Genomic DNA, 24,457 nt, shown 5'->3' with positions numbered 1-24,457 from the left:
AAATTTATATATATATATAAATATATAAAGATAAAAACATTATCTATGAAAACACTTTCTTTTACATAAAAACTCCATTTCTTTTCTCCTGATTTTAAAAAACCCAAAGTACCAACGGAGCTGCCCACAAGCACAAATACCAAACTGTGGAGGAAGCAGACAGGTGGAAGTCAGTCTTGGTCATCTTTTATCCCTGAGCTCCCTTGTCTGACTTAAACTTTCAGCAAAAAGGGAATATGGTTTTGTGTTTTGTCAAGAGCAAGGACAGAACACTGTTTCAACACCACCCCCTCCCCCGCCCTAAACATCTCTCTGTCCAGAGCTGTCAGCGCCCAAGGGGAGGAGGGCATGAATCAGGCAACACCTCTGTCAGCAATCTGAGCTCCCAGAGCACCCAGCCTGCTACTATCTAAAAGAATTCTACTTCATTTATTGAGCCACTGTTATTCTGCCAGCTACTTCAAGGAAATCCTATACATCCAACAGCTGACCAAATCCCTGTTTCAAGAAAAATCTCAGAGATAACGATCAGGTCTGTTTCCAAAGACAGCTGAGAGAGAGCTGTCCGAATCTCAGCATGGGCTCAGTGCTGGACATAGCTGAACAGGATCAGAATGGGGAAATGTGGACAACTTTTGAGTCATGCCTCAAGTCATTCTTTGGAATGAAGCTTTACAATTTTGATTGAATAGGACCAATCAGAAGTCCTAAAACTCAAATGCCTTCTATGTTACCCAAATTTCTGTCTCTCTTTCCAAGGAGGGGCGGGGGGGTTGGTGGAACCAGCAATTACTAGTAGTGATGGAGCATGAATCTGACTATCATGTGATGTATCTAGGTGTTTTCTAAATTCTTAAAATTTTTGGCTGTGCCTCATGGCACACAGGATCTTAGTTCCCTGACCAGGGATTGAACCCTTGCCCCTTGAACTGGAAGCACAGGTTCTAGTCACTGGACCACCAGGAAAGTCCCTAGGTGTTTTATTTTAAACCAAATCCAAATACTCCATTGGGGTTAGTTAAGTTGTTGATCAGTTGCTAAGTCGTGTCTAACTCTTTGCAACGCCATGGACTGCAGCATGCCAGGCTTCCCTGTCCTTCACTATCTCTTGGAGTTTGCTCAAATTCAAGTCCACTGAGTCTGTGATGTTATCTAACCATCTCTATCCTCTGCCACCCCCTTCTCTTTTTTACTTTCAGTCTTTTCCAACATCAGAGTCTTCTCCAATGAGTCAGCGCTTCACAACAGGTGGCCAAAGTATTGATACTTCAACTTTAGCATCAGTCCTTCCTATGAATATTCAGCATTGATCTTCTTCAGGATTGACTGGTTGGATCTCCTTGCAGTCCAAGGGACTCTCTCTAGAGTCTTCTCCAGCACCACAATTCAAAAGCATCAATCCTTCAGCACTCAGCCTTCTTTATGGTCCAATTCTCACATCCATACATGACTACTGGAAAAAACCATAGCTTTGACTATATGTACTTTTGTCGGCAAAGTGATGTCTCTGCTTTTTAAAGCACTGTCTAGGTTTGTCATAGTTTTCCTTCCAAGGAGCAAGCATCTTTTAATTTCATGGCTGCAGTCACTGTTGTAGTGATTTTGGAGCTCAAGAAAATAAAATCTGTCACTGCTCCCACTTTAGCCTCTACGATTGACCATGAAGTGATGGGACCAGATGCCATGATCTTTGTTTTTTTAAATGCTGTGTTTCAAGCCAGCCTTTTCACTCTCCTCTTACAATCTCATCAAGAGGCTCTTTAGTTCCTCTTCACTTTTCTGCCATAAGGGTGGTGTCATCTGCATATCTGAGGTTGTTGCTATTTCACCCGGCAATCTGGAATCCAGCCTGTGATTCATCCAGCCTGGCATTTCACATGATGTACTCTGCATATAAGTTAAAGAAGCAGGGTAATGATATACAGCCTTATCATACTCCTTTTAATTTTGAACCAGTCTGTTGTTCCATGTCCAGTTCTACTTGTTGCTTCTTGACCCACATACAGGTTTCTCAGGAAACAGTAAGGTGTTCCGGTAGTCTCATCTCTTTAAGAATTTTCCACAGTTTGCTATGATCCACAGTCAAAGGTTTTAATGTAGTCAGTGAAGCCGAAGTAGATGTTTTTCTGGAATTCCCTTGCTTTCTCTATGATCTAATGAATGTTGGCCATTTGATCTCTGGTTCCTCTGCCTTTTCTAAACCCAGAATGTACATTTGGAAGTTCTTGGTTCACGTACTGCTGAAGTCTAGCTTGAAGGATTTTGAGTATTACCCTCCTGGTATGTGAAATGACTGCAATTGTAAGTTAGTTCAAACTTTCTTAAATAGCTAAGTAGAAGCAACATTTAAAATAAATAAACAGAGGTACAGAAATTGGCTTTGGGAGGAAGAGAGAAGAATAAATGGCAAATCTGGGAGGAATCAGCGGGCTACAACCCAAATACTAGGAGTTTACTGAAAGTATTTCTCCTGGACTGCAAACATTCCACTCTCATCAAGCTTACTGAGGGTCATTTTTTTAGTAAGTCCTCCTTCCAGTGAAAAATAAAATCTGAAACGAAGAAGCTTTCTTCCCCCAAAATGGAACGCTTAGCAGTCATTAAATCTAAAACTCCACATGGATGCCAACTGTGATATGAATCACAAAGGACATTTCTTTGAACTCAACCACCAGCATATACCTTTTCAAAATGTCCTGAAAATTCTGTTTCTATTTAATTTCAGGGACACCAGCTGCTCCCTCTGGTGGCCAAGCACAGCTTTCATTTCCCCAGGATACCACCAAAAGCAAATTTCCAAACACATGGAACTAATGGGAGGAAAAGAATCCTACTTCTTGAAATCAGGAGGAAAAATGGTGTGGACAAAAGGGCAACGAGTCAACTGTCAAAGTGGATTTTTCCAAGCTGCAGGCACAACCTTCAAGATCTCTGAGTTAGTACTGTTCAGAAACCTGACCACTGGATTGCACAATTTCCTAGGCACGTTTATTTAGAACATTTTTATCAAGCAGGAGGATATTAACCAATGATTTAAAAAATATTAGGGTGATAATGAGACGATGCCAAAAAAAACAAGCAAAACAGTAATTCTTTCTTTAAAGAATAGTTAATGAATCAAATTATTTTCAAGAGTTTCTTGCATTAGCAACCACCCAGATGGCTAAGTGTGCGCTACCCAGAGACAAAAATGTTCATTTCCATCACTGTTTCCATTAGATTTTCTGAAGTGAATGAGAGTTGCCTGGCAGCTGATAATTCAGCTCTCCAATTGCTCACTGCATTCTCTTCATTAAAGTTTCTATTTACGGTTTCTTCAAAGGACAAAAAAAAAAAATCCGTGCTAAAAAGGAAACAATGAAGTAAAATAGAAATGAACCATCTAGAAAGAAAACTCTTTTAGAAAAGGAAAGGGGAAAAAAAAAAGAGAGTAGGCTTTTCAAAGGTTTGGATTTTCTTTTCTGATCACAGAGGGGAGCGCTTTATGTAGTAGAGATTTGCTGTGTTAATTCTGACGCAGCCTTAACTGCTCAAACTCCCCTCCTAGGATATATCTTTAGATAAGCAAAACTATGAATTATCCTGGCTTCTCTCAAAAACGTAAAGTGCATCTAAAAAGCTATGAAAACGTCTTTAAAAATTATTTTAATGGTCTTAAAAGCAGAAATTGGCACTCTTTCAGTAGAAAGTTAGATGGGAAGCAATTTCAGCTTTGCAGGCCACGTGATCTCTTGTCACAGCTACTCACCTCTGCCAGTGAAGCATGGTCAGCAGCCACAGACAGTACGCAGACAGTACCTAAGTGAATGGGTGTGTCTGTCTTCCAACGAAACTTTATTTATATAAACACTGAAATCTGAATTCCATATACTTTTCACACGTCATGAACTCTTCTCTTGAATTCCTCCCCCAACTATTTAAAAATGCAAAAATCATTCTCAGCTTGTGGTCATGGAAAACAGGTTGGTTGACCAGATTCACCCCTACAGGCTGCAGTCTGCCCACCACCACTGCTTTAAACCTACACCTTTGATTGAAAAAGAGTAGTCATGGTGGGGTCCAGACTTCAAAAGGAGCTAGAACATTTATATAAACCATGTGGAATCTGAAAAAGTTCCATTTGGAATCTGAAAGTTCCAAATGACCTACATACCTCTTTCTCTCCCCCTCCTCCCCTCCCTCCTTCCCTTTCTCTGTCCCTCAAACATGCCTCCCCTGAAATGAGAGGTCTGAGCTGGTGCCCTGCTCCCAGGCAGCGAGTCATACCTGCTCTTTGATTTCTTGGAGCTTCCGGCTCTGCTCTCTGATATCATGGAGGAGCTGCAGTGCTTTGTCGTCCTCTTGGGACACCTCCATCCGTGCTTGCTCCAAACTTCGCTTTAAGCTCTGCGGAAAGCAAAAATTTTTAATAGGGATGCCCCATGGATCCTGCTCTAGTTGAAAAGATTCATTAAAGGAGCTGCAGGCTGCTTCGCAGACACCAAGACGGTTTCGGGTGACGGACCCACGATGACAGCTTCCAGTGGGTTGCTGAATTCCAGGCTTCATCCTGCAAAATCCCCTGGTTCAAGAAAACATCATCTCAAACTCCTTGGGACCTCATGGATCCGGCCTGAAAGTGCAGCCACCTGTCTCCTACCTGGCCTAGCAGATACTTACTTTGTATGTACAGGACTGAAAACCAGTAAGATCCCCTGGCCATGAAACCATCACTGGAATGGATAAAAAGTCTCTTCTGGAATATCAGTGATTCGAGGGCTGTCAAGTATATCTCCCCTTTTCAAAGTAGCAATGACTTCACTCTCTGCCCGGGTATCATTTAGGACTCCAAACAATCTATTTCCACCTCCTGGCTTACGTTTCCTGGACACCTTTCATCCATAAGGTTCCCTTAATGCTTCAGTAGCACTGAAATATATATCTGAAATACATAGCTGAATAACTTCACCCACCACTGAAAGGCAGCCAAATCTGGAATGGAAACATAGCAGTTATTCTTAATCAGCCACGTTCTATAGATTTCCTCTCCCTTGTGGAAAAAACACTTGAAAAATGTGTGATTCAACTTCTTAAGACTGTACATTAAGAAACACCTGAATGAAAATTTTTAACAAGACAATGGAGAAGACAGTCTACTCTTGTGAAGCAAAGAAAAAAAAAGTCACATGGTAAAAAATGACAAGAGGGTCTGGGTTTTAAAGCCTGAGTTTTCTTGTTGCTATGCTGGTTCTAGGCAATAGAAAGTGGATTTGGGGCAAATTCAAAACATATTTTCTTGCCCTTATTTGGAGCTTGGTTCCTGAGGCTGATCCTGTAGGACATGAGGTAGACCACAGAGGTTGGGATGGGAGATGTGAGACCCTCTTCAAGGCCATCTACGCTTGTCTCCAGGCTCCTACACCTGGACTCTCTGAGCCTGACCTCCTGTCTCCAGGCCCTTACACCTGGCGCACGCTACTCTGCACATCACAGGTCCTGCTCGTGCGTCCTGCCTCTCTATTCTCTGCCCCTGGCTGTGACGTGCCTCATGATGCTGTCATGAAACAGGATGAGACACACACGACAGGAAGTGCCACCTCCGAGGGAAGGGGGCTTTAGGGGGAAGGCTCACACTGCATTCTGTGATGTAGGTAGCAAGGTCCTGCTCCAGGAGGGATCTCTGAGTCTCAGAGGCCTTCAGCTCCACCTCCTTCTGACTAAGCACAGCCTCCACCTCTGACACTCTCCGATGTAACCGGGTCATTTCCTGCTCCATCTGAAATAGACACAGCAACATGTTAAAAAAGGCCCGTGGGGGGTTCGTTAGGAGTAATCTCGTCTCAAGCCACCTCCGAAACCACCTGGTGGTCCCGGCTGGCACTAACTCGCCAAAAGGTTAAGCTGGAAATACCATGGTTTCTTCGCGTGGGAGCACACCGGTCTTCGCAAGGACAGTCACCAATGCTAAGTCACTCCTCTCATGCAAGGCTGGGTTCACACTCGATCACTTCTCTAACCCAGTAAGCGAGGAGGCCACAATCACCATTTTTTTCACCTGTTTGTTTTTTGGGTTGGGTTTGCTTTTTTTTGCAGATGTCAGTTTAATTTTATCCCAAATCCATCTTGATCCCCCCCATCTCCTTGCAAAGATCTACAGGACAAATCCAGGACAGGGCAAGGAGATATGGACTCGTCTGTACTCTTGGGAGTCCCAGGCAAGAAGTGACTCTTACGAGCTTCCAGAGAACTGCCTCTGGGCAGGAACAGTGAGCGTTAAGAGACGATGAGCATAATCAACACAGTGGCTGCAGTTACATAGGCAGGAGTTTCTAAGGACTAGGAAGAGAGACTTCGCATCACTCAAAGCAGATGGGATGCATCTCGGCCACAGGTGAGGACCCGCGCCACCTGCCGGAAGACGCAGACATCTGGGTGGGTCATGCTGAGGAACGAGCCGCTTTATATCCAGGGCCTCCTCTGGTTAAGATTTAAAGGATTTACGGCAGCGTCAAGGCCCGAATTCATCTCCCTCTGAGCTGCCGGAGGCGCGACTTCGGCCCGGGAAGGATCAGGTGGCTCGGTGCCAGCGGCGGCCCCGGGCAGGCCCCTCGGCATATATTGACGGGAGGATGCTGCAGCAAGGAGGGAGGCCGGCTGTGGGGATAAATACCTTGTGACACTTGTCCTGGGAGTCCTGCAGCTCTTTGCTTTTGATAAGGAGTTTCTTTTCCATGGAGCTAGTCTTGGCAGGGGAGTCCAGACTTGATACAACAGGCCTGGATGGAAGAAAACCAATGTCAAGGTGAAGGGCGGGGATGGGCCAAAAATAATAAAAATTTTTAAAAATGAAACTACAGCCGAATTTGGGACTAGGAGATGCAAACTATTATGTACAGAATGGAAAAACAATAAGGTCTTACTGGAAAGCACAAAGAATAGGATATATTCAATATCCTGTAATAAACTATTATGGAAAAGAATATGTGTATATATATGTATGTTGGTATTACTGAGTTACTTTGCTGTACTGCAGAGATTAACACAAACTGTAAATCAACAACACTTCAATAAAATAAATGTTAAAAGAAAAGAAACTATAGTAGAGACCAAGGCCTGCCAGCATCCTTGGCCATCAAAAGAGCTGGCTCAAGCAGCTTCTAATGATATCATGACCACGAGGCAGAGAGGTAGATGGAACCAAGAACACTGGAAGCAGGAGGATCCAAGTGTAAATTTAGTTACCACTGACCTGAGGCAATAATTTGGCCTCCCTGAGCCTCCATTTCCTTTTCTAGGAGGTAGAATGATAATAAAAGGACCTACCACAACAGGAGAGAATGAACACTAAACACAGTGTTGTGCCTGCACGGCTTCCTTTACTCTTTCATTCAACGGGTATGTGCTGTGCACCTACTGTTCCAGAAACCTTTCCAGGCGCTGGAACAGCAGCAGTCAAGACAAACACAGTCCTTGGCCTCCTGGAGCTGACACTCACGGAGGGCATGCAGAGTACATCAGGCAGACACATGAACTAAAAAGGTTAATAGATGATGCCAGAGAATGAAACTGGGTGACGTGCTATGACAGAGGAAATGGATCAGGGGCCTGTTTCTCTGAGCAGTGACATCTCAGCTGATACTTGAAGAATGAGAAGGTGCTGGCCTTCCAAAGCTCTGGAAGGAAACAAGCTCCAGGGAACAGGGATAAAGGATGCAGAGGTCCTGACACAAGGTTGAGTTAACACAGCAAGTGGCCACTGTTTTCAGTTAACTATATTGACCAAACTGTTGTCTATTCCATCCCTAAGCTAGCCAGTTTGATTCTGCTTCATTTTATACAAACAGGTAACACTTATTGGTGCTTCCCTGGTGGCTCTGCAGTAAAGAATCTGCCTGCAATGCAGGAGACCCAGGTTTGATCCCTAAATCAGGAAGATCCCCTGGAGGAAGTCATGGCAACCCACTCCAGTATTCTTGCCTGGAGAATCCCTTGGACAGAGGAGCCTGGTGGGCTACAGTCCATAGGGTCACAAGGAGTTGGACATCACTGAAGCAACTGAGCATACATGAACACTTACTACGTTGGGCTAAATAAAGTCCCTCCACCAAGGTGTCCATGTCCTAATCTCTGGAACCTGTGGATCTGTTACCCAATGTGGCAAAGGGGGCTTTGCAGATGTGATAATGTTAAGAATTTTGATGGCAAGGATATCCTGGATTATCAGAGTAGGCCCAATGTAACCACAAGGGTTTTTTCAGTATGGAAGCAGAGGGGGACTTCCCTGGTGGTCCAGTGGTTAAGACTCTGCCCTTCTACTGTGGAGGGCACAGGTTCAAACCCTGGTTGGGGAACTAAGATACTGCATACTGCACAGTGAGACCCAAAAAAATTTTTTTTAAAGATGGAAGCACAGGAAGGGAGGAGATGGGATGACATAAATAGGGTCAGAATCAGCAACAGACTGGAAGATGCTACACCATCGGCTGTGAAGACAGAGGAAGGGGCCACGAGCCAAGGAAACTGGATAGCCTCTAGAAGTTGGGAAAAGCAAGGAAACTGATTCTCTCCTAGAGGATATCCAAACAGTGTAGCCTCGTAAACCCTACTTCTAGTCCAGTAAAACCCATCTTGGACTTCTGACCCCCAAAAATATAAGGTAATATGTTTGCATTGTTGTGAGCCTCTAAATTTGTGGTCACTTGTTACAGCAGCCATAGGCAGCTCATACACTTACTGAGTGCTGACTTGACGTGCACAGTTCTGTCCTAAAGCGAGGCATGTTTTAACTCTTTAGTCTCCCTAGCAGCTGCATAAGACAATTTACTATCCTCATTTTATAGATGAGGAAACTGAGCTTAAGTAACCTGCCACATGAGCAGGGAATCTAAGTAATCTGCCAGCTAATAAACTGTTTCTGTTAGTCCCAGTAGAGAACTGGGGTAGAGACTGAGGATGTATCGAATGTATCTCTCAGGATTTTATCACAAAAATAATGTAGTGTGGCCTCCTGAGAACAGACTAGAAGGATGCTCTCCACAAGGACACACTTTCCCACACACATACACAAAATTCACATACCCTGCCTCATACCTAAAAGCAGGTAATTTTTGTGGGTGGAGATGACAGTTCTTATTTGGGGAGGTTTCCCTCAGTGGCCAGCACCCTGGGCACAAACGCTGAGGCTGGTGAAATGCAGGGCCAGAGCAGTAGCCAACAAAGGTTCTTATGCTCTGAGGGATGTATGGCAGAGCCCACCACTGCTCTGTTGTCCCATCTATGTCACCTTGGTAACAGGTTGCAGGAGTTGGTTGTCAATGAGCACTGGTATCTTACCAGCAGGTCAAAGTTCTGCTTTCCGGTGCCCCACACCCTACTTCCCTAAGTAAAAGAGGTCAGTTCCCTGCAGCAACTCAGCAGCTCTCTCTCCCTGCAGCTCCTGGCCGGACGACAAGGGCTGGCATAATGGTGCTGGCTCACTAAACCCCAAAGACAGCTCCCAATACACACTCTGGGCCAGCCAAGTGAGTTGACACCCAGAGTCAAGCAGCTCTGTTCAAAATCTGACTTTGTAACTCACTCACCATGTGAGGTCTCTGAACCTCAGTTTCCTCATCTGAATAATGGGAATAATCCTCAACCTAATTCCAAGAGTTCTCATGAGGCTTAAGTGAGACCTCCTCCATGGGAGGTCCTTATCACTGTGCCTGGCATCTCATGAGGGTTCAATAAATGTCAACCATTCTACTATCATTGTGGTTTTATCATTACTACCCCTGCAACGACGTGCACTGCACATGCCTCACAGGCCTAAAACCCTTGCTTGAAACAGTAAAACTCAGCAGGCTGAATTTGCCCCATGCTACCATCCACATTAGAACAAATGTTGATTATTCACACAAATGGGCAATGGGAACTGAAATCCATAAATAAATTTTTTTTTAATCTCACTTTGGGCTAAAAATTTTAACCAAGTTCTGCTCCTCTAACTGGCCTATTTTCTACCTAAATTCAGTCAGTTCAGTTCAGTTCAGTTCAGTCCAGTCTCTCATTTGTGTCTGACTCTTTGAAACCCCATGAATCGCAGCACGCCAGGCCTCCCTGTCCATCACCAACTCCTGGAGTTCACTCAGACTCACGTCCACTGAGTCGGTGATGCCATCCAGCCATCTCATCCTCTGTCGTCCCCTTCTCCTCCTGCCCTCAATCCCTCCCAGCATCAGAATCTTTTCCAGTGAGTCAACTCTTTGCATGAGGTGGCCAAAGTATTGGAGTTTCAGCTTTAGCATCATTCCTTCCAAAGAAATCCTGGGGCTGATCTCCTTCAGAATAGTCTTCTCCAATACCACAGTTCAAAAGCATCAATTCTTCGGCGCTCAGCCTTCTTCACAGGCCAACTCTCACATCCATACATGACCACTGGAAGAACTATAGCCTTGACTAGACGGACCTTTGTTGGCAAAGTAATGTCTCTACTTTTCAATATGCTGTCTAGTTTGGTCATAACTTTCCTTCCAAGGAGTAAGAGTCTTTTAATTACATGGCTGCAATCACGATTCAGTCAAAACACATACAAACACAAACTTACTTTTTTTTTAATCTGAGATGAAATGGGTTGCTTGAAGGTATGGCCTTGAGTTGACTTTGCCATTTCTTCCTGATGTTATTCTGGTGGGTGGGCTGGAGAAGAAGACCCAGACCACCAAAGGAGGGAAGGATGACCCACAGACAGGGTCCTTCTTAGTCCTTCAGTCATCAGGAGTCACACACATGTCACTAAGTCACCCGCACTGACATCAGTCAGGGATGACGAGAGAGGACCCAGCTCTCTAGACCCGAGCACTGAACCAGCACCCGTGGAGGCAAACAGTAGCGTGGGTGTACAATGATGGGAGGGGAGGTGGCTCTCTAGACTTGATGACAAGTGGAGGGCAGGCTCCAGAGGAGTATAAAGTGCACCCCTGTGGGTACAAAGCTCATTGCTATTCATCCAAAAATTAGTGTTTCTAGGTCACTTGTTAATGGGGCCCAGAATCAGAGAGATGCTCAGGCCCTCCCCCTGCCAGCAGCCATGGGAGATGACACACCAGCCTCTCCCCATCACCCAAGGTCCGACTCCCTCATTCTGCTATTTTGATGCTTGACAAATGTTCATTGTTTAGCCATTCTAAGTACAGCAATTAAGGACTCTTCAGAATAAAAGTGCTAAAAGCAATCTTTTTTTTTTTTAGAATAAAAATTACATTTAAAAAAAAAAGCTATGGTAAGTCTGCTGTGACTCAACTCAGCTTGTAGCAACAATCCCATAAACAGTCATGGGGTTGGAGGATGAGGCTGGGGGGTGAGGACAGAAGGGGGAAAGGTCACTGCAGCTTTCTAGAATGCCCCTGGTCCTTAGCTCGGCTACACATTAGAATCACCTGAAGAGCTTTTTAAAAATTACTGATGTCAGGACATCCCTGGTGGTCCAATGGCTAAGACTCTGGGCTCCCAAAGCAAGTTCAATGCCTGGTTAAGGAACTAGATTCCATATGCCACAACTAAGATCCAGAGCAACCCAATAAATAAAAAAAATTATTGCTGTCAGGCAGTAAAAACACGTTGTGTGACACTACAGTGGTGGACACATGTTATTACGTGTGTGCGTGCTCAGTCACGACTGATTCTTTATGACCCCATGGACTGTAGCCCACTAGCCTACTCTGTCCATTGGGTTTCCCAGGCAAGAATACTGGAGTGGGTTGCCATTTCCTCCTCTAGGGGATGTTCCCGACCCATAGAACGCACACCACCAAGAGTGAACCCTAAGGTACACAGGGACTCTGGGTGATAATGACATCTCATTGTAGGTTCATTCTGGTGGGGGATGTTGATAATGGGGAGGCTGTGCATATGTGGCGGTAGGGGGTGAATGGAAAACCTCTGTACCTCTTGCTAATACTGCTATGAACCTAAAACTGTTCCTAAAAAAAAAAGATATCCAGGGCCCAACTAGAGTAATTAAATCAGAGACAGAGAGACTGGGAGTGGGGCCCAGGCAACTCCATTTTTATTAAGCTCCCGGGTGAGTCTAATGTACAGACAGGCATGAGAACCATGGTGCTAATTAGAAAAAAGTATCTGTGATTTAAGATCCAGGTATTCAAAGCTCACAGCTTGGCCACCCCCAGTATTTGGTTCCTGGTGACACTTTGGCCAGGCAATTTATTAATGGTGCATTTTGGTCATTCTTTGAGTAGAAACACAGTTTTGAAGTTAATCATGGTGAGCAATGAGTTTCAAAAAAATGTACAGATTTCAGACAATGATTAAAGACCACTCCTATCCACTCATTCTTAATAAGTCAATATACCATTTCCATGAATTTCTAAGAAGGAACTATCCTAGAGAGAGATATGGCTTAACATATTTGCATTCTATTTATTTTTCATGTAGACACTTAAGCCAATTAAATGACACGTGTTAATGGTAAGTAAGCTCTCAATATGTATTTCTTTCTTGCTGGTTTAAAATCATCCTGAAAAGTACCATTTCATAAAAGGTAGTAATATTTAAAGAGCTGATGCTACTCTTGCTTTAAGAGAAGGAAAGTACAAAAAGTCCTGTAATTGGCTGTAACTCTAAAGTTATGAGAGATGCAGACAGAATTGCTGTAAAGAAATTATATATTTCTGTTGACCATGAAATGGGACACGATCTACCTGCTAACTTAAGAATTGCCAGAATTCTCCTCTGTTCTCAAAATTCTCAAACTTCAACAGACATAGGCATGTCTTGTTTTCTTGTGTTTTTTTTGCTTGATTGAACTTCATAGATACTGAGATTTTTTACAAAGAGAAAGTCTGTGGCAACCCTATGTTAAGCAAGTTTATTAGCATTTTTCCAAGAGCATTTGCTCACTTTCTGTCTCTGTCACATTTTGGTAACTCTCACAGTTTTCAAACATTTTCACTATATTATTTTATTTGTTATAGTGATCTATGATCAGGATCTTTGATGTTACAATTGTAACTTGTTTGGGTCACCACAAATCATACCCATATAAGACAGTGAACTTAATAAATGTTGTGTGCGTTCTGACTGCTCCCCCTACTGGCCTTTCCCAATCTCTCTCCCTCTCCTGCTACTGCTAAGTCACTTCGGTCATGTCCAACTCTGTGCGACCCCTAGGGCCTCCCTATTCCCTGAGTCACAATACTAAAATTAGGCCAATGAAAAACCCTACAAGGGCCTCTAAGTGGTCAAGTGAGAGGAAGCATCACAGCTCTCACTTGAAGATGCAGACATAAAGAACAGACTTTTGGACACAGTCGGGGAAGGAGAGGGTGGGATGATTGAGAGAATAGCATTGAAACATACACATTCAGTTCAGTTCAGTTCAGTCGCTCAGTGGTGTCCGACTCTTTGCGACCCCATGAATTGCAGCACGCCAGGCCTCCCTGTCCATCACCAACTCCCGGAGTTCACTTAAACTCACGTCCATCGAGTCGGTGATGCCATCCAGCTATCTCATCCTCTGTCGTCCCCTTCTCCTCCTGCCCCCAATCCCTCCCAGCATCAGAGTCTTTTCCAATGAGTCAACATATACATTACCATATGTAAAACTGATAGCCAGTGGGAATTTGCTATATGACACAGGGATCCCAAAGCTAGTGCTCTGTGACAACCTAGAGGGGTAGGATGGGGAAGGAGGTGGGAGGTAGGTTCAAGAGGGAGGGGACATATGTATACCTACAGCAGATTCATGTTGATGTATGGCAGAAACCATCACAATATTGTAAAGCAATTATTCCTCCAATTAAAAAAAAATTTTTAAAGGCTAGAAATGATTAAGCTCCATAAGAAAGGCATGTTAAAAGCCGAGACTGGCTGAAAGCTAAGCTTCTTGAACACAGTTAGCCAAGTTGTGAATGCAAAGGAAAAGTTCTTGAAGGAAATTAAAAGTGCTCCTTCAGTGAACACATGAATAATAAGAAAGCAAAACAGCCTTCTGGCTGATGTGAAGAAAGTTTTAACAGTCCAGATAGATTAAACCAGCCACAGCACTTCCCTAATTAAGTCCAAGCCTAATCCAGAGCAAGGCCCTAACTCTCTTCAATTCTGTGAAGCTAAGAGAGGTGAGGAAGCTGCAGATGAAAAGTCTAAAGCTAAGAGAGGTTGGTTCATGAGGTTTAAGGAAAAAAGTCATGTCTCCATAACAAAGTTACAAGGTGAAGCCACAAGGGCTGATGTAGAAGTTGCAGCAAGTTATCCAGAAGATCGAGCTAAAATAATTAACTTAAAATAATAACCAACAACAGGTTTTCAACGTAGACAAGCAGCCTTACACTGGAAGAAAATACCATCTGGGACTTTCATAGCTAGAGAAGAGAAGTCAATGCCTGGCTCCAAAGGATGGGTTGGCTCTCTTGTTAGGGTTTAAAGTAGCTGGTGACTTGAAGTTGAAGCCAATGCTCATTTCTCATTCCAAAAATCCCAGAGCCTTTAAGAATTATGCTGAATCTACTCTTTGCTGATACTATGTATAAAATAGATAATTAGAACATACTGTATAGCACAGGAAACTCTACTCAAAGCTCGGTGGTGACCTAAATGGGAAGGAAATCCAAAAAAGAGGGGATATATGTGTACCTAGAGCTGATTTACTTTGCTGTACAGCAAAAAGTAACACAACATTGTAAAGCAGCGATTCTCCAATAAAAATTTTAAAAATTAAAAAACAAATCTACCCTGCCTGTGCTCTCTAGAACAACAAAGTTGGAATGACAGCGCATCTGTTTACACATGGTTTTAGATAGTGATTCCAGATCTATTCCATAGATACCGATGCCTCTGATGGGCCTGGGCAAAGTGAATTGAAAATCTTCTGGAAAGGATTCACCATTCTATTAATAGATGCCATTAAGAACATTTGTGATTCATGGGAAGAAATCAAAATATCAACATGAGCAATCAGTTTCACGAGCCGATTCCAATCCTCATGAATGACATTGAGAGGTTCAAGACTCCAGTGGAGGAAATAACTGCAGATGTGATGGAAACAGCAAGAGAACTAGAATTAGAAGTAGAGACTGTAGAGGTGTCTGAATTGCTGGAATCTCACAATAAAACTTTAACAGATTAGGAGTAGCTTCTTATGGATGAGCAAAGAAAGTGATTTCTTGAGGTGGAATCTACTCCTGCTGAAGATGCTGTGAAGACTGTTGAAATGACAACATAGGATTTAGAATATTACATAAAGTTAGTTGAAAAAGCAGCAGCAGAGTTTCAGAGGATTAACTCCAAGATTGGAAGAACTTCTACCAGGGGTAAAATGCTATTAAATAGCACTGCATGCTACATAGAAATCATTCGTGAAAGGAAGAGTCAATCAATGTAGCAAACTTCACTGTCATCTTATTTTAAAAAACTGCCACAGCCACCCCAGCCTTCAGCAAACATGACCCTGATCAGTCAAGCCATCAGAATGGAGGCAAGACCCTGCACCAGCAAGAAGGTTATGACCCACTGAAGGTTTACACAATGGTTAGCTTTTTTTAGTAATAAAGTATTTTTTAATTAAGGGATGTAGACTGTTTAGACATAATGCTATTGCACACTTAAAAGACTATGGTATACCATAACTTTTATTATGCACTGGGAAACCAAAAAATTTGTGTGACCTGTTTTATTGCAATATTCACCTTACTGAAGGTAATACTGCCATATCTCCAAGGTATGCCTGTATTTTCTGACCACCTTATACAAGTGTAAAATAGATTAAAAAGATACATATACACACACATATCCCTTATATATATATAAGGGAGAATATAAAAGCCCTGTGATCCCAAGGGAAGTATGTTCAGACCAGTGGTTCTCAACTGGGCAATTTTGCCTCCAACAGGACACATGCTAATGTCTGGAGACTTTTTTGATTTTCGTGACTAGGGATGGGAGTGTTATTAACATCAAGTGGGTAGAGGCCAGAGAAGCTGCTCAACCATTCTACAACACACATGACAACCCCCCGCAAAAAGAATTATCTGGCCCAACATGTCAATAGTGCCAAGCTGCAAAACTCTTCTGTGAAGGCTATCCAGTTAAGAAGTCACAATTCTTGTCCTCAAAGAAGTAGGAGTGTAGGAGACAGAATTAATGCCACCACCTTTGTCATCAATAATAAGGCCCATTTACTGAGCCCTACATCAGGCACTGTGTTTGGTTCTTTATGGGTAACTGAACTGAATCCTCCCAACAATCCTCTAAGGAGGGTATTATTAGTGTCCTGTGGCACTGAGGCCAAGGAACAGCTAACCCTGTGGCCTCTGTGTTCTCCTACTAACCATATTCTGATGATAGGAGTGCAGGTGAATGTCAGAAGAGCTGGGTGTTGGTTCAAAATTGGGTTCTACAAGTCATGGGAATCTCAATTCTGCTACTTGTTGGCTGGATGGCCTTGGACAAACCAAAGAAAACTGCCACAGAGACCCAGAGGAGTGAAGTCAAAGAAGACATGGAAATGGACCATGCAAGGGAAGGTAACTTCTACCCATGACTAGTTTCATGCAATGCTGGGAGGGTGACTCCAAGCCCAGGACAGCTTAGGTACCCAAGAACATCCATATGCCAGTTCAGTCCACAGCCACCTCCCAGAAATGGTTCACTTCACGTACAAGAGCAACTCTTCCTCCATCATTTGGTGGCTCGGGGGTGGGGGGTGGGGGAGTGGGGGTGGGGTAATTAAACAGGAAACAATACAGACTTTAGAGGCCCAGGTTGGTTCATGCTCTAGGCTTGATGCTAATAAAAGAACATGCATCCTGCCCACACGTTGCTTGCCTACTCCTCCTGGCCACATCTCTGATACACAGCCAGTTATCCCCATGGAGAGAAAAGGCACTTCTGAGCAGAGGGTGCATGCAGCCATCCACCCACACACAGCAGTGCTGTCTCTTCAAGCACAAAGCCAAGTTTGGGTTTTCCTTTTTTTCCCAGATTCTATTTTCTAGAAAAATTTACTCTGAAATCAACATCTCTTCCCAATAGACACATCTGCTTTATAATTATAGAGACCTAAAAAGTATTAATAGAGGTAATGGTGTATGACACAGAGAAAAGGTTGGGCTTGGTCATTATTGCTGCAGCAGAGAGAATATTTTCTTAAGACGTGTTTGATGTGACCTAAAAATTGCTTTTACATGTAACCTCAACATTTAAGGAAAATGGCAAAATGCAGTTTTCTTGATGTCTATAAATACCTCCCATAACACAAAAAAATATATTTTTCTTAATAAACTATCAAAAGAAGACTTCCTATCAAAAAATACAATCTGTACTTCCAACCTAAAAAGAAGTGTATGTGTTGAGTTCTCTCTAATCACTACAGTAATAATTAAGATCATGTTTAAACACCAAGCCATCCATTTATTTCCTTGGGAAGATGACCTCAAGTTTACAAGACATGCCTCCAAATCACAGATCACAAATCACAGATATCCTCGAGATAACCAAGAATGGATAGTGGAGGCTAAAATGAGGGAATCAAAATTAGCTCAACCACGGGCTCTACCTTCATTGTGGCCAAAGGCACTAAAAATACATGTGAACGCAAGATGCAATATGGTGCAAAAAATAAAACACTCATCAGCATTCTGTTCCAAAAATGTATTGGCTTTTAAGATTGAGCATTCTGAAATTTATAAACTGACTTTATAAGCTCCTTTTAAAATACACACTGGTGACCATCATGAACACTTAGTAATACAACAGTCCCTGCCTCAACCCAATCCATGGTTTCAGCTACCCATGGTCAACTGTGGCCCAAAAATACTAAGTGGAAAATTATAGAAATAAACAATTTATAAACTTTCAACTGAGCACTGAGATGAGCAGTGTGATGGAATCTCGCACCGCCCTGCTCTGTCCTGCCCAGGATGTGATTCATCCCTTTATCCAGTCAATCCACGCTATATACCTACTAGCTGACTCGGCTATGGGATCAACTGCCGAAACATCACAGTGCTTGTGTGCAAGTAAACCTTATTATACTTAGTAATGGCCCCAAAGCCCAAGAGTAGTGATGTGGCAATTCTGATATTCTCTTACTGTGCCTAATTTATAAAGTAAACTATCACAGGTATGTATGTATATACAGGGGGAAAAGTATATAGATAGGGTTCAGGACTATATGCTGTTTCAAGCACCCACTGGGGGTCTTGGAATGTATTCTCAGCAGGAAAGGGGGAATTACTACCCCCAAAATACCACTCTCCTAAAAAGCTGCTTCTGAATCTAGCTAGCTTTGGGGCTTGCCAAACTCCCTTGCCAACCCACACACACACCCCATACACACACACACACACACACACACACACACACACACAGAGCAGTGGTCTCCAGTTGAATTACAGCATATGCTTTGGAATCATTTATTTAAATTTGTGTCATTAATAAAAGCATAGTTACATGATTTCTAATATGGTCCCCATTTCTAAGCCAGTGCCTAGCTCTGCAGGTTAATTTCACTGGCATGCTACCACCTCTTGCCTGGATGGCTGGAGTAATCTAACTCTTCTCCCTGAAGCCAACTCTGCTCATCTTCCTATCCACCAAATAATGATCAGAGGGCCCCTCTGCACAATGAGAACCAGACCCTCCACATACCGACTCAAAGTTCTGCAAAGGCTTCCTGCTCATCACAAATACAGCAAGATCCAAAACCAAAGACCCTGCCTATCTCTTCTCAGACCACATCTCCCATGCATGCTGAAGCTCTGGCTACTCCGGCAAGCCTGCTGTTCACTGGACACCCACAAGCTTGTCCGGGCCTCGAGGACAAAAGTGCCGGTTCCCAGCCATTTCCCACCCAGGTTCAGATTTCTTCACAGCACTTCCCACCATCTGAAAACTTTCTTATCCATGAACTTACTTATCCTCTCTCTGTCTCCCTGCACAGAATATTAGCTTTGTGAAGGCAGGGACCTTATCTGTCTTGCTCAGCCATGCCACAGGCTTGTATTTGCTGAATGAACAAATAAACAAATGAATGAATGATGTGCCAAGCAATTCTGTGCCCTGGGCTGTCTCAGTTTAAAGGTCTCAGTGGGACAAATAAATCCAAAATAAGAAGTGCATCAAATCAACACTGGCTTGGGAAAGCTCTCTAGTCCTTGCACGGGAGGTGCTCAGCATTGGTTCTGGGACAACAACGTCATAAGGATACATGCTCTGTCCCATCCAGGGGACGCTCTAGCACAGTGTGGGAGTGTGACCCCCAAGCTGGACACAGTGCACGTCTGTCTCCCCCAGCACCGAGTTCCAGACCCTAAGGGAAGGAGGTCCTATCAGGAGCCTGGGGTGTGTTTTACAAAGGGTACAGGTTTAACTAATACATCCTGGGCTCCATTCTGAGTAAAAACTTGGATGGAGATATCAGGACATCTGTCAGGCACCCCCGTGGAGCCTGATTGTCTCAATGGGCAGAAACCAGCAAGATGTCTTTATAAAGAGGAGCGAGGAAGAGAAGAGAATCCAAAGCACCCATGACCCATCTTCACCCCTAACTAACAACAGCAAACATGAATGAACACTCACTGTGCCCCACAACAAACCCAGCACACAGGCAAGAATAACCCCCACTTTCTACAGAAGGAAGAACTGAAGCTAAGAGGTTAAATGCCTTGTTCACACAGCTAGTGGGGCGGGGGGAGGGGGTAAAGTCTATATCCACACGATCCCAAAGCCTAGACTTGCAACAAGTGTGCAACGGTCCGTCCTGCAAAACACAGAATGCTAGGCTTCCCTGGTGGCTCAGTAGTAAAGAATACACCTGCCAACACAGGTGACACAGATTCCATCCTTGGTCCAGGAAGATCCCACATGCCTCAGAACAACCAAGCCTGTGCTCCACAACAAAAGCAGCAACAGCAATGAGAAGCCCAAGCACTACAACTACAGAGCAGGCCAACTAGAGAAGAGCCCAGGCAGCAACAGAGAACCAGTGCAGCCAAAACAAATAAATACTGCTTATATCAGTTCTAAAGTTAAAGCTGGAAGAGATGGCCATCCTCTGCCACACGCATGGCAAGTGAACTTAAGTAGTAATCCAAGCTTCTTGGTCAGTTTCTTTCTCTGTAAAATTATGGGTTACCGCTGGAATTAAATGAAAATGTTTGTCAACCCCTTAGAAGAATGTCTGGTACAGTGAATTCTCGGTAAAGTCATCTCTTTCACCTTTATTATTAGGCTAATCCATTGATCCCACATGATCTAACTAACAGGGCCAGGGTTGTTAGAGGCAGGGCAGTGTAGTGGTACAGCCTATGGGTCTAAGTCTCAGGTCTGTAACTACCTACAAAATCTTGCTGAGCCTCGGTGTCCTCCTCTGTAGGATGGGAATAATACAGCCACCTCACACAGTTACAGTGAGATTGTGAGGACTTAATGAAACACATGTGAAGAGCCATTCAGCACAGTTCTGGGCACACAACAGATGACAGCTTCCATGAGCAGCTGTATACACTGTGCAGAAGAACTGGCATAATCCTTGAACACTTTTAATTCCATTTGACAAACGTTCATTGAAGGCCTGCCAGAGGCAAGGTCCTATTTCATGCAAAGGATGGACAACATGGTCCCCATGCTCAATGAGGGTTGAGGAGCTTGGCCAAACATAGGGCACAAAAAGGGGTGAGTGAGAAGGCAGGCTGGGGTCTTGCTCACAAGGCATGAATGCCAAGTTCGGGAGTGGTCATTAATTCTGTGCACATCGTGATGCTACAAGGTCTGAGCGGGAGAATGACATCATCCAACTTGTGCTTTGGGAGAATTCCACCCTCTGTAGAGGATAGATTAGACCAGGAAAAACCAGAGGCAGATGAATCAGTCAGGAGGCTACTGCAATGGTCCAAGCAAAACTCAACGAGTGGTGTCGGTGAGGACAGAAAAAAGGGCATATACGCAAGAGGTGCAACTTAAAAACTTGGCAATGGATAAGATGGTGGGGGAGATGAGACACAGTTTAAGATGACTCAGTTTTCTTGCCTAGAAAGGTAGAAAAAGTGGTAGTTCCTTAAATGAGATGAGGAAAACAAAACTGCTGCCAAGTGGCTTACTGAGTGAGCAAGCGAGTCTGCTGGCGACAGGGATACTGAGATGCTAGTAGGACATCCTGGTGGTGATGACGAGGGCACGAGGGGAGGAAGTCCATGGGCAGGTGAGAGTCACAGCCAAAGGACTGAATGAGATCATCCCGAACAGGCGAAAAAGACAATGAAGGTGCAGTTTAGGGGACAATGCAACATTTCAAGGGCCTGAAACAGCCATGGAAGAGTGAGAAGGGCAGTGAAGTGGAAGGAAGGGAAAACCAAGTTTCCATAATGCAAAAGAGAAGAAAGTTTCAGACATATGTGGCAACTAATGGCATTACGTGGGGAGAGGGGCAGAAACCACTAAATTCAGTGGTTGCTGGAATCTGCGGCTTCTGAGACAGTGATTTCCATAAAGTTGGAGAGGCTGGAAAAGAGGCATTGAGTGTAGGCTATTCTTTCAGGAAGCCTGTCAGAGAAAGGAAGGTGAGAGAGGTCAGGAGACGCAAGACAAATAAAACAGAGAGAAGCAAGAGAAATTCACTTAGGAGAAGGGACAGTTGCCAAACTGGCACTGGGATTGGGAACATACAGCACCATTTAGTCAATTACTGTCTTCTTAAGGGATCCGAGGCAACCATGCAAATCAGTATGTGTAGGCCAGCAAAAAAATGCATTCGACACATCTTCTGGAGTCTAATCTTTGGGACTGGGCTGGGATCGTTTGGATTGGATTTCCTAAAGGTATCTTTAAGACAAATGAGAAGGCGGCAGAATGGTCCTGCCAGGCTTGCGAGGCAGGCACGCACAGTCTAAATAGAGAACAGAATAAGGCAAGAACAAGATGTGCTTGACTAAGAGAGAGAAGAAATTAAGCAAGAGGAGAAAACCCAACACAATAACATGGAGGCAAGGGTTAGGCACCTGGTCGAGAGGACAGAGGAGTGGAAACAGCACGGAGCACTGTCCGTGTCCATGGCAGTTCCATGGGTGGAAGCTAGAGAGGGTTCTGTAACTGATTTGGGAGGTACAGATAATGCAAACCTTCATGAACCAGAGCAGATTCTGCTACTGTTCAAACAATCAAAACACAGGTAAGGCTATCCACCATGGGGAGGAAGCAAGTGCAATGACAGAGGTGGGAAGGAACGAAGTTTTTAAGGGAAGAGCCAATCTCACCAAGTATTTTAGTAAAAAGTAAGTAGGATTGATTGGAGAGCCCAGGCCATCTTCTGCTAGAATAAGTCTTCCCAAAATGGATAGCAGGAGGCAGTGAAATACAAAACGTAGATGTGAACAGGCATGGATCACAGAGTCATCAACAAACTGAGAGCGGCGACCCTAAAAATGATTTGGATCAATTCACCCACAATGCTTTCTGAGCAGCTTGTCTGTGATCCACCCTAAGGGAGATTGGAGGGCAAGGTCGAACCAGTAACCTGTCCTCACCAAGCTTACACTCAAGCAAATAAGAACTCTCAGGGAGAGAGTGTGTGTGCATGTGTTCATGTACACACACACACACACACACACACACGCACACACACGCACACAAGCCAGGAGAGAGCCTCTAAATGAAAAGAGGAAGAAGTCATCAACATCCAAGAGCTATGCAGCCTACCTACTTGACAAACTCTCAGAAACTGAGAACAAAACCTAACCTTTCTACAGCCCATCAGTTCTCATCCCACCCTGTCCCACCCCCACTGTTCAGTCACTACCCACGACAGGCATCTGCTTCTGACAAGCATGTGAACCTGGGGACCCCATACCTATGTCCCTGTCTCTCATGTACTGCATTTATTGGCAGTCTAACACAGTGGCTAAGAGACCCTAGAGCCACCCTGCCTGGGTTCAAGTCTCGGCTGAGCCACTGGGAGCTACATGACCTTTAGTGAGTTGCTCACTCTCTCCATGTCTCAGTTTCCTCACGTGTAAGATGGAAATGAGGATGGTGCCTTCCTTGGGAGCTGTTGTATAGTTTAAGTGAGTTAGCCTATGTAAAGTGATTGGAGCAGAGCCTGGCAGAGTCAGAACCCTGCAAGGACGAGCGACTCTTATCTTCCTGACCACCGGAAATTCTCTCCATGTGCCTCCCCACTCACCCAAATCCACTGTCTTTTAAGAAGCTGATGCAGATACTCTACCTTCCATTAGTCTGCTTGTAAAGTCAATTCCAACACACCTATTTTCTGAGAGTCTATATTATCTTGTGCTCCAGGAAAACCAGGATAAATATGCCCCAGCCTTGCCTTTTAGATCACAGCCCATGTGGGGAAACCAACATTCCAAGAAAGATCATCACTGGACTTTGGCAAAAACTGGGAATCGGCATTACCCGTTAAGTGGCTTCCACATTAAGACTTTTTGCCTTATCGTCCTAATGCTCCTAAAGTACTTCAAAATCCAGTGCTTGCATGATATTCTCAGTCAAGGTGTTTGCCCTGTGTCCCATGAAGTATTCCACACATATATGCTCTGACTTGTTCAAATGGATGGGAAGGAACCCATTCTGGGGCTGGGCCTTCAAATTCTGGCCCCCACCACTCCACCCCAAAAGCCACCTTTAACCTGCAGGGATATGGAAGCTGCGTATCAACTTGTGGTGGATCAGGTGGTGGATCAGTTCAAGCATCTCTAGCAGAAAGTTCCCAGGGCCTGGGAAGCCGGGTTTCTGCTCTGGCGTGACTTTGGACTATGATAATTATTGCTGAGTCCTTCTCATAGCTTCACATATACAGAAGGACATGTTTCATATAGACACTAGTGTAGTAGTAATAAAAATAACAGTGGACATTCAGTGTGACTTATCCATGTGCCAGGGACTAGATTAAGTACTTTACCTATTTTATACCATCCTCCCAACAGCCCTAAGAGGCAGGTATCTCATTTTCAGTTGAAGAAAGTGACATGAAAGAGGCCCCAGTAGAGTAAGGAAGAGGCACCCCAAATTGGCCCTCTGAAAATCCAGAAAGGCACTGGTGGAAGCCATTTTTCACCCTTCCACAGTATTTGAATGGCTGGTTCCAAGAATAAATTTTCAGATCCACTTAAAAGGAAAGGAAAAAGCCCTGAATCAAAAGAGAAAGCCCCCATCCTAAAAATAGCCTATTCAGACACTGTCATCCCACGGATTCCAGTCTCATCTAGATCCCATTGGTCCTCTAAGATTTCCAACTTCTCCAAAAGCATAAAACCAGCATGTGCAAAAACTAACACAAAATGTAAAACCAACTGGCTTTTTCCTTCTAAAGTTTATACTAAAGGTTTGCAGAAATGCATTGCTTCTAGGAAGAAGGAGAGGGAACTAAAAAAAAAAGCACACCCTATACTGACAGAGGAGGGAGGAGAACTGAGATCCATTATATTTTTAAACCCTTAACACACTGATTTCTGTTACTACCCGCCCCCCC

At 44.0% G+C, this 24,457-nt stretch overlaps 1 protein-coding gene across 2 annotated transcripts in view; it reads right to left on the bottom strand.

Annotated features, from left to right (window-relative positions):
- Positions 1 to 24,457, bottom strand: part of CIT (citron rho-interacting serine/threonine kinase) — a 176,061-nt gene that overhangs the window by 76,492 nt on the left and 75,112 nt on the right. For both annotated transcript variants that reach the window (XM_010841399.1, XM_010841398.1), the window contains exons 11-13: positions 6,650 to 6,755; positions 5,612 to 5,755; positions 4,267 to 4,386 (exon numbers count right to left, since the gene is read on the bottom strand). In XM_010841399.1, the coding sequence (XP_010839701.1) occupies positions 4,267 to 4,386; positions 5,612 to 5,755; positions 6,650 to 6,755 (370 nt within the window). The remainder of the gene's footprint in view (positions 1 to 4,266; positions 4,387 to 5,611; positions 5,756 to 6,649; positions 6,756 to 24,457) is intronic.

This window comes from Bison bison, unplaced genomic scaffold (assembly GCF_000754665.1).
Source record: "Bison bison bison isolate TAMUID 2011002044 unplaced genomic scaffold, Bison_UMD1.0 scf7180017864160, whole genome shotgun sequence".
Taxonomy (NCBI): Eukaryota; Metazoa; Chordata; class Mammalia; order Artiodactyla; family Bovidae; genus Bison; species Bison bison.
The sequence above is the reverse complement of the archived record's forward strand: the minus strand, read 5'-3'. Positions and strand labels throughout refer to the sequence as shown.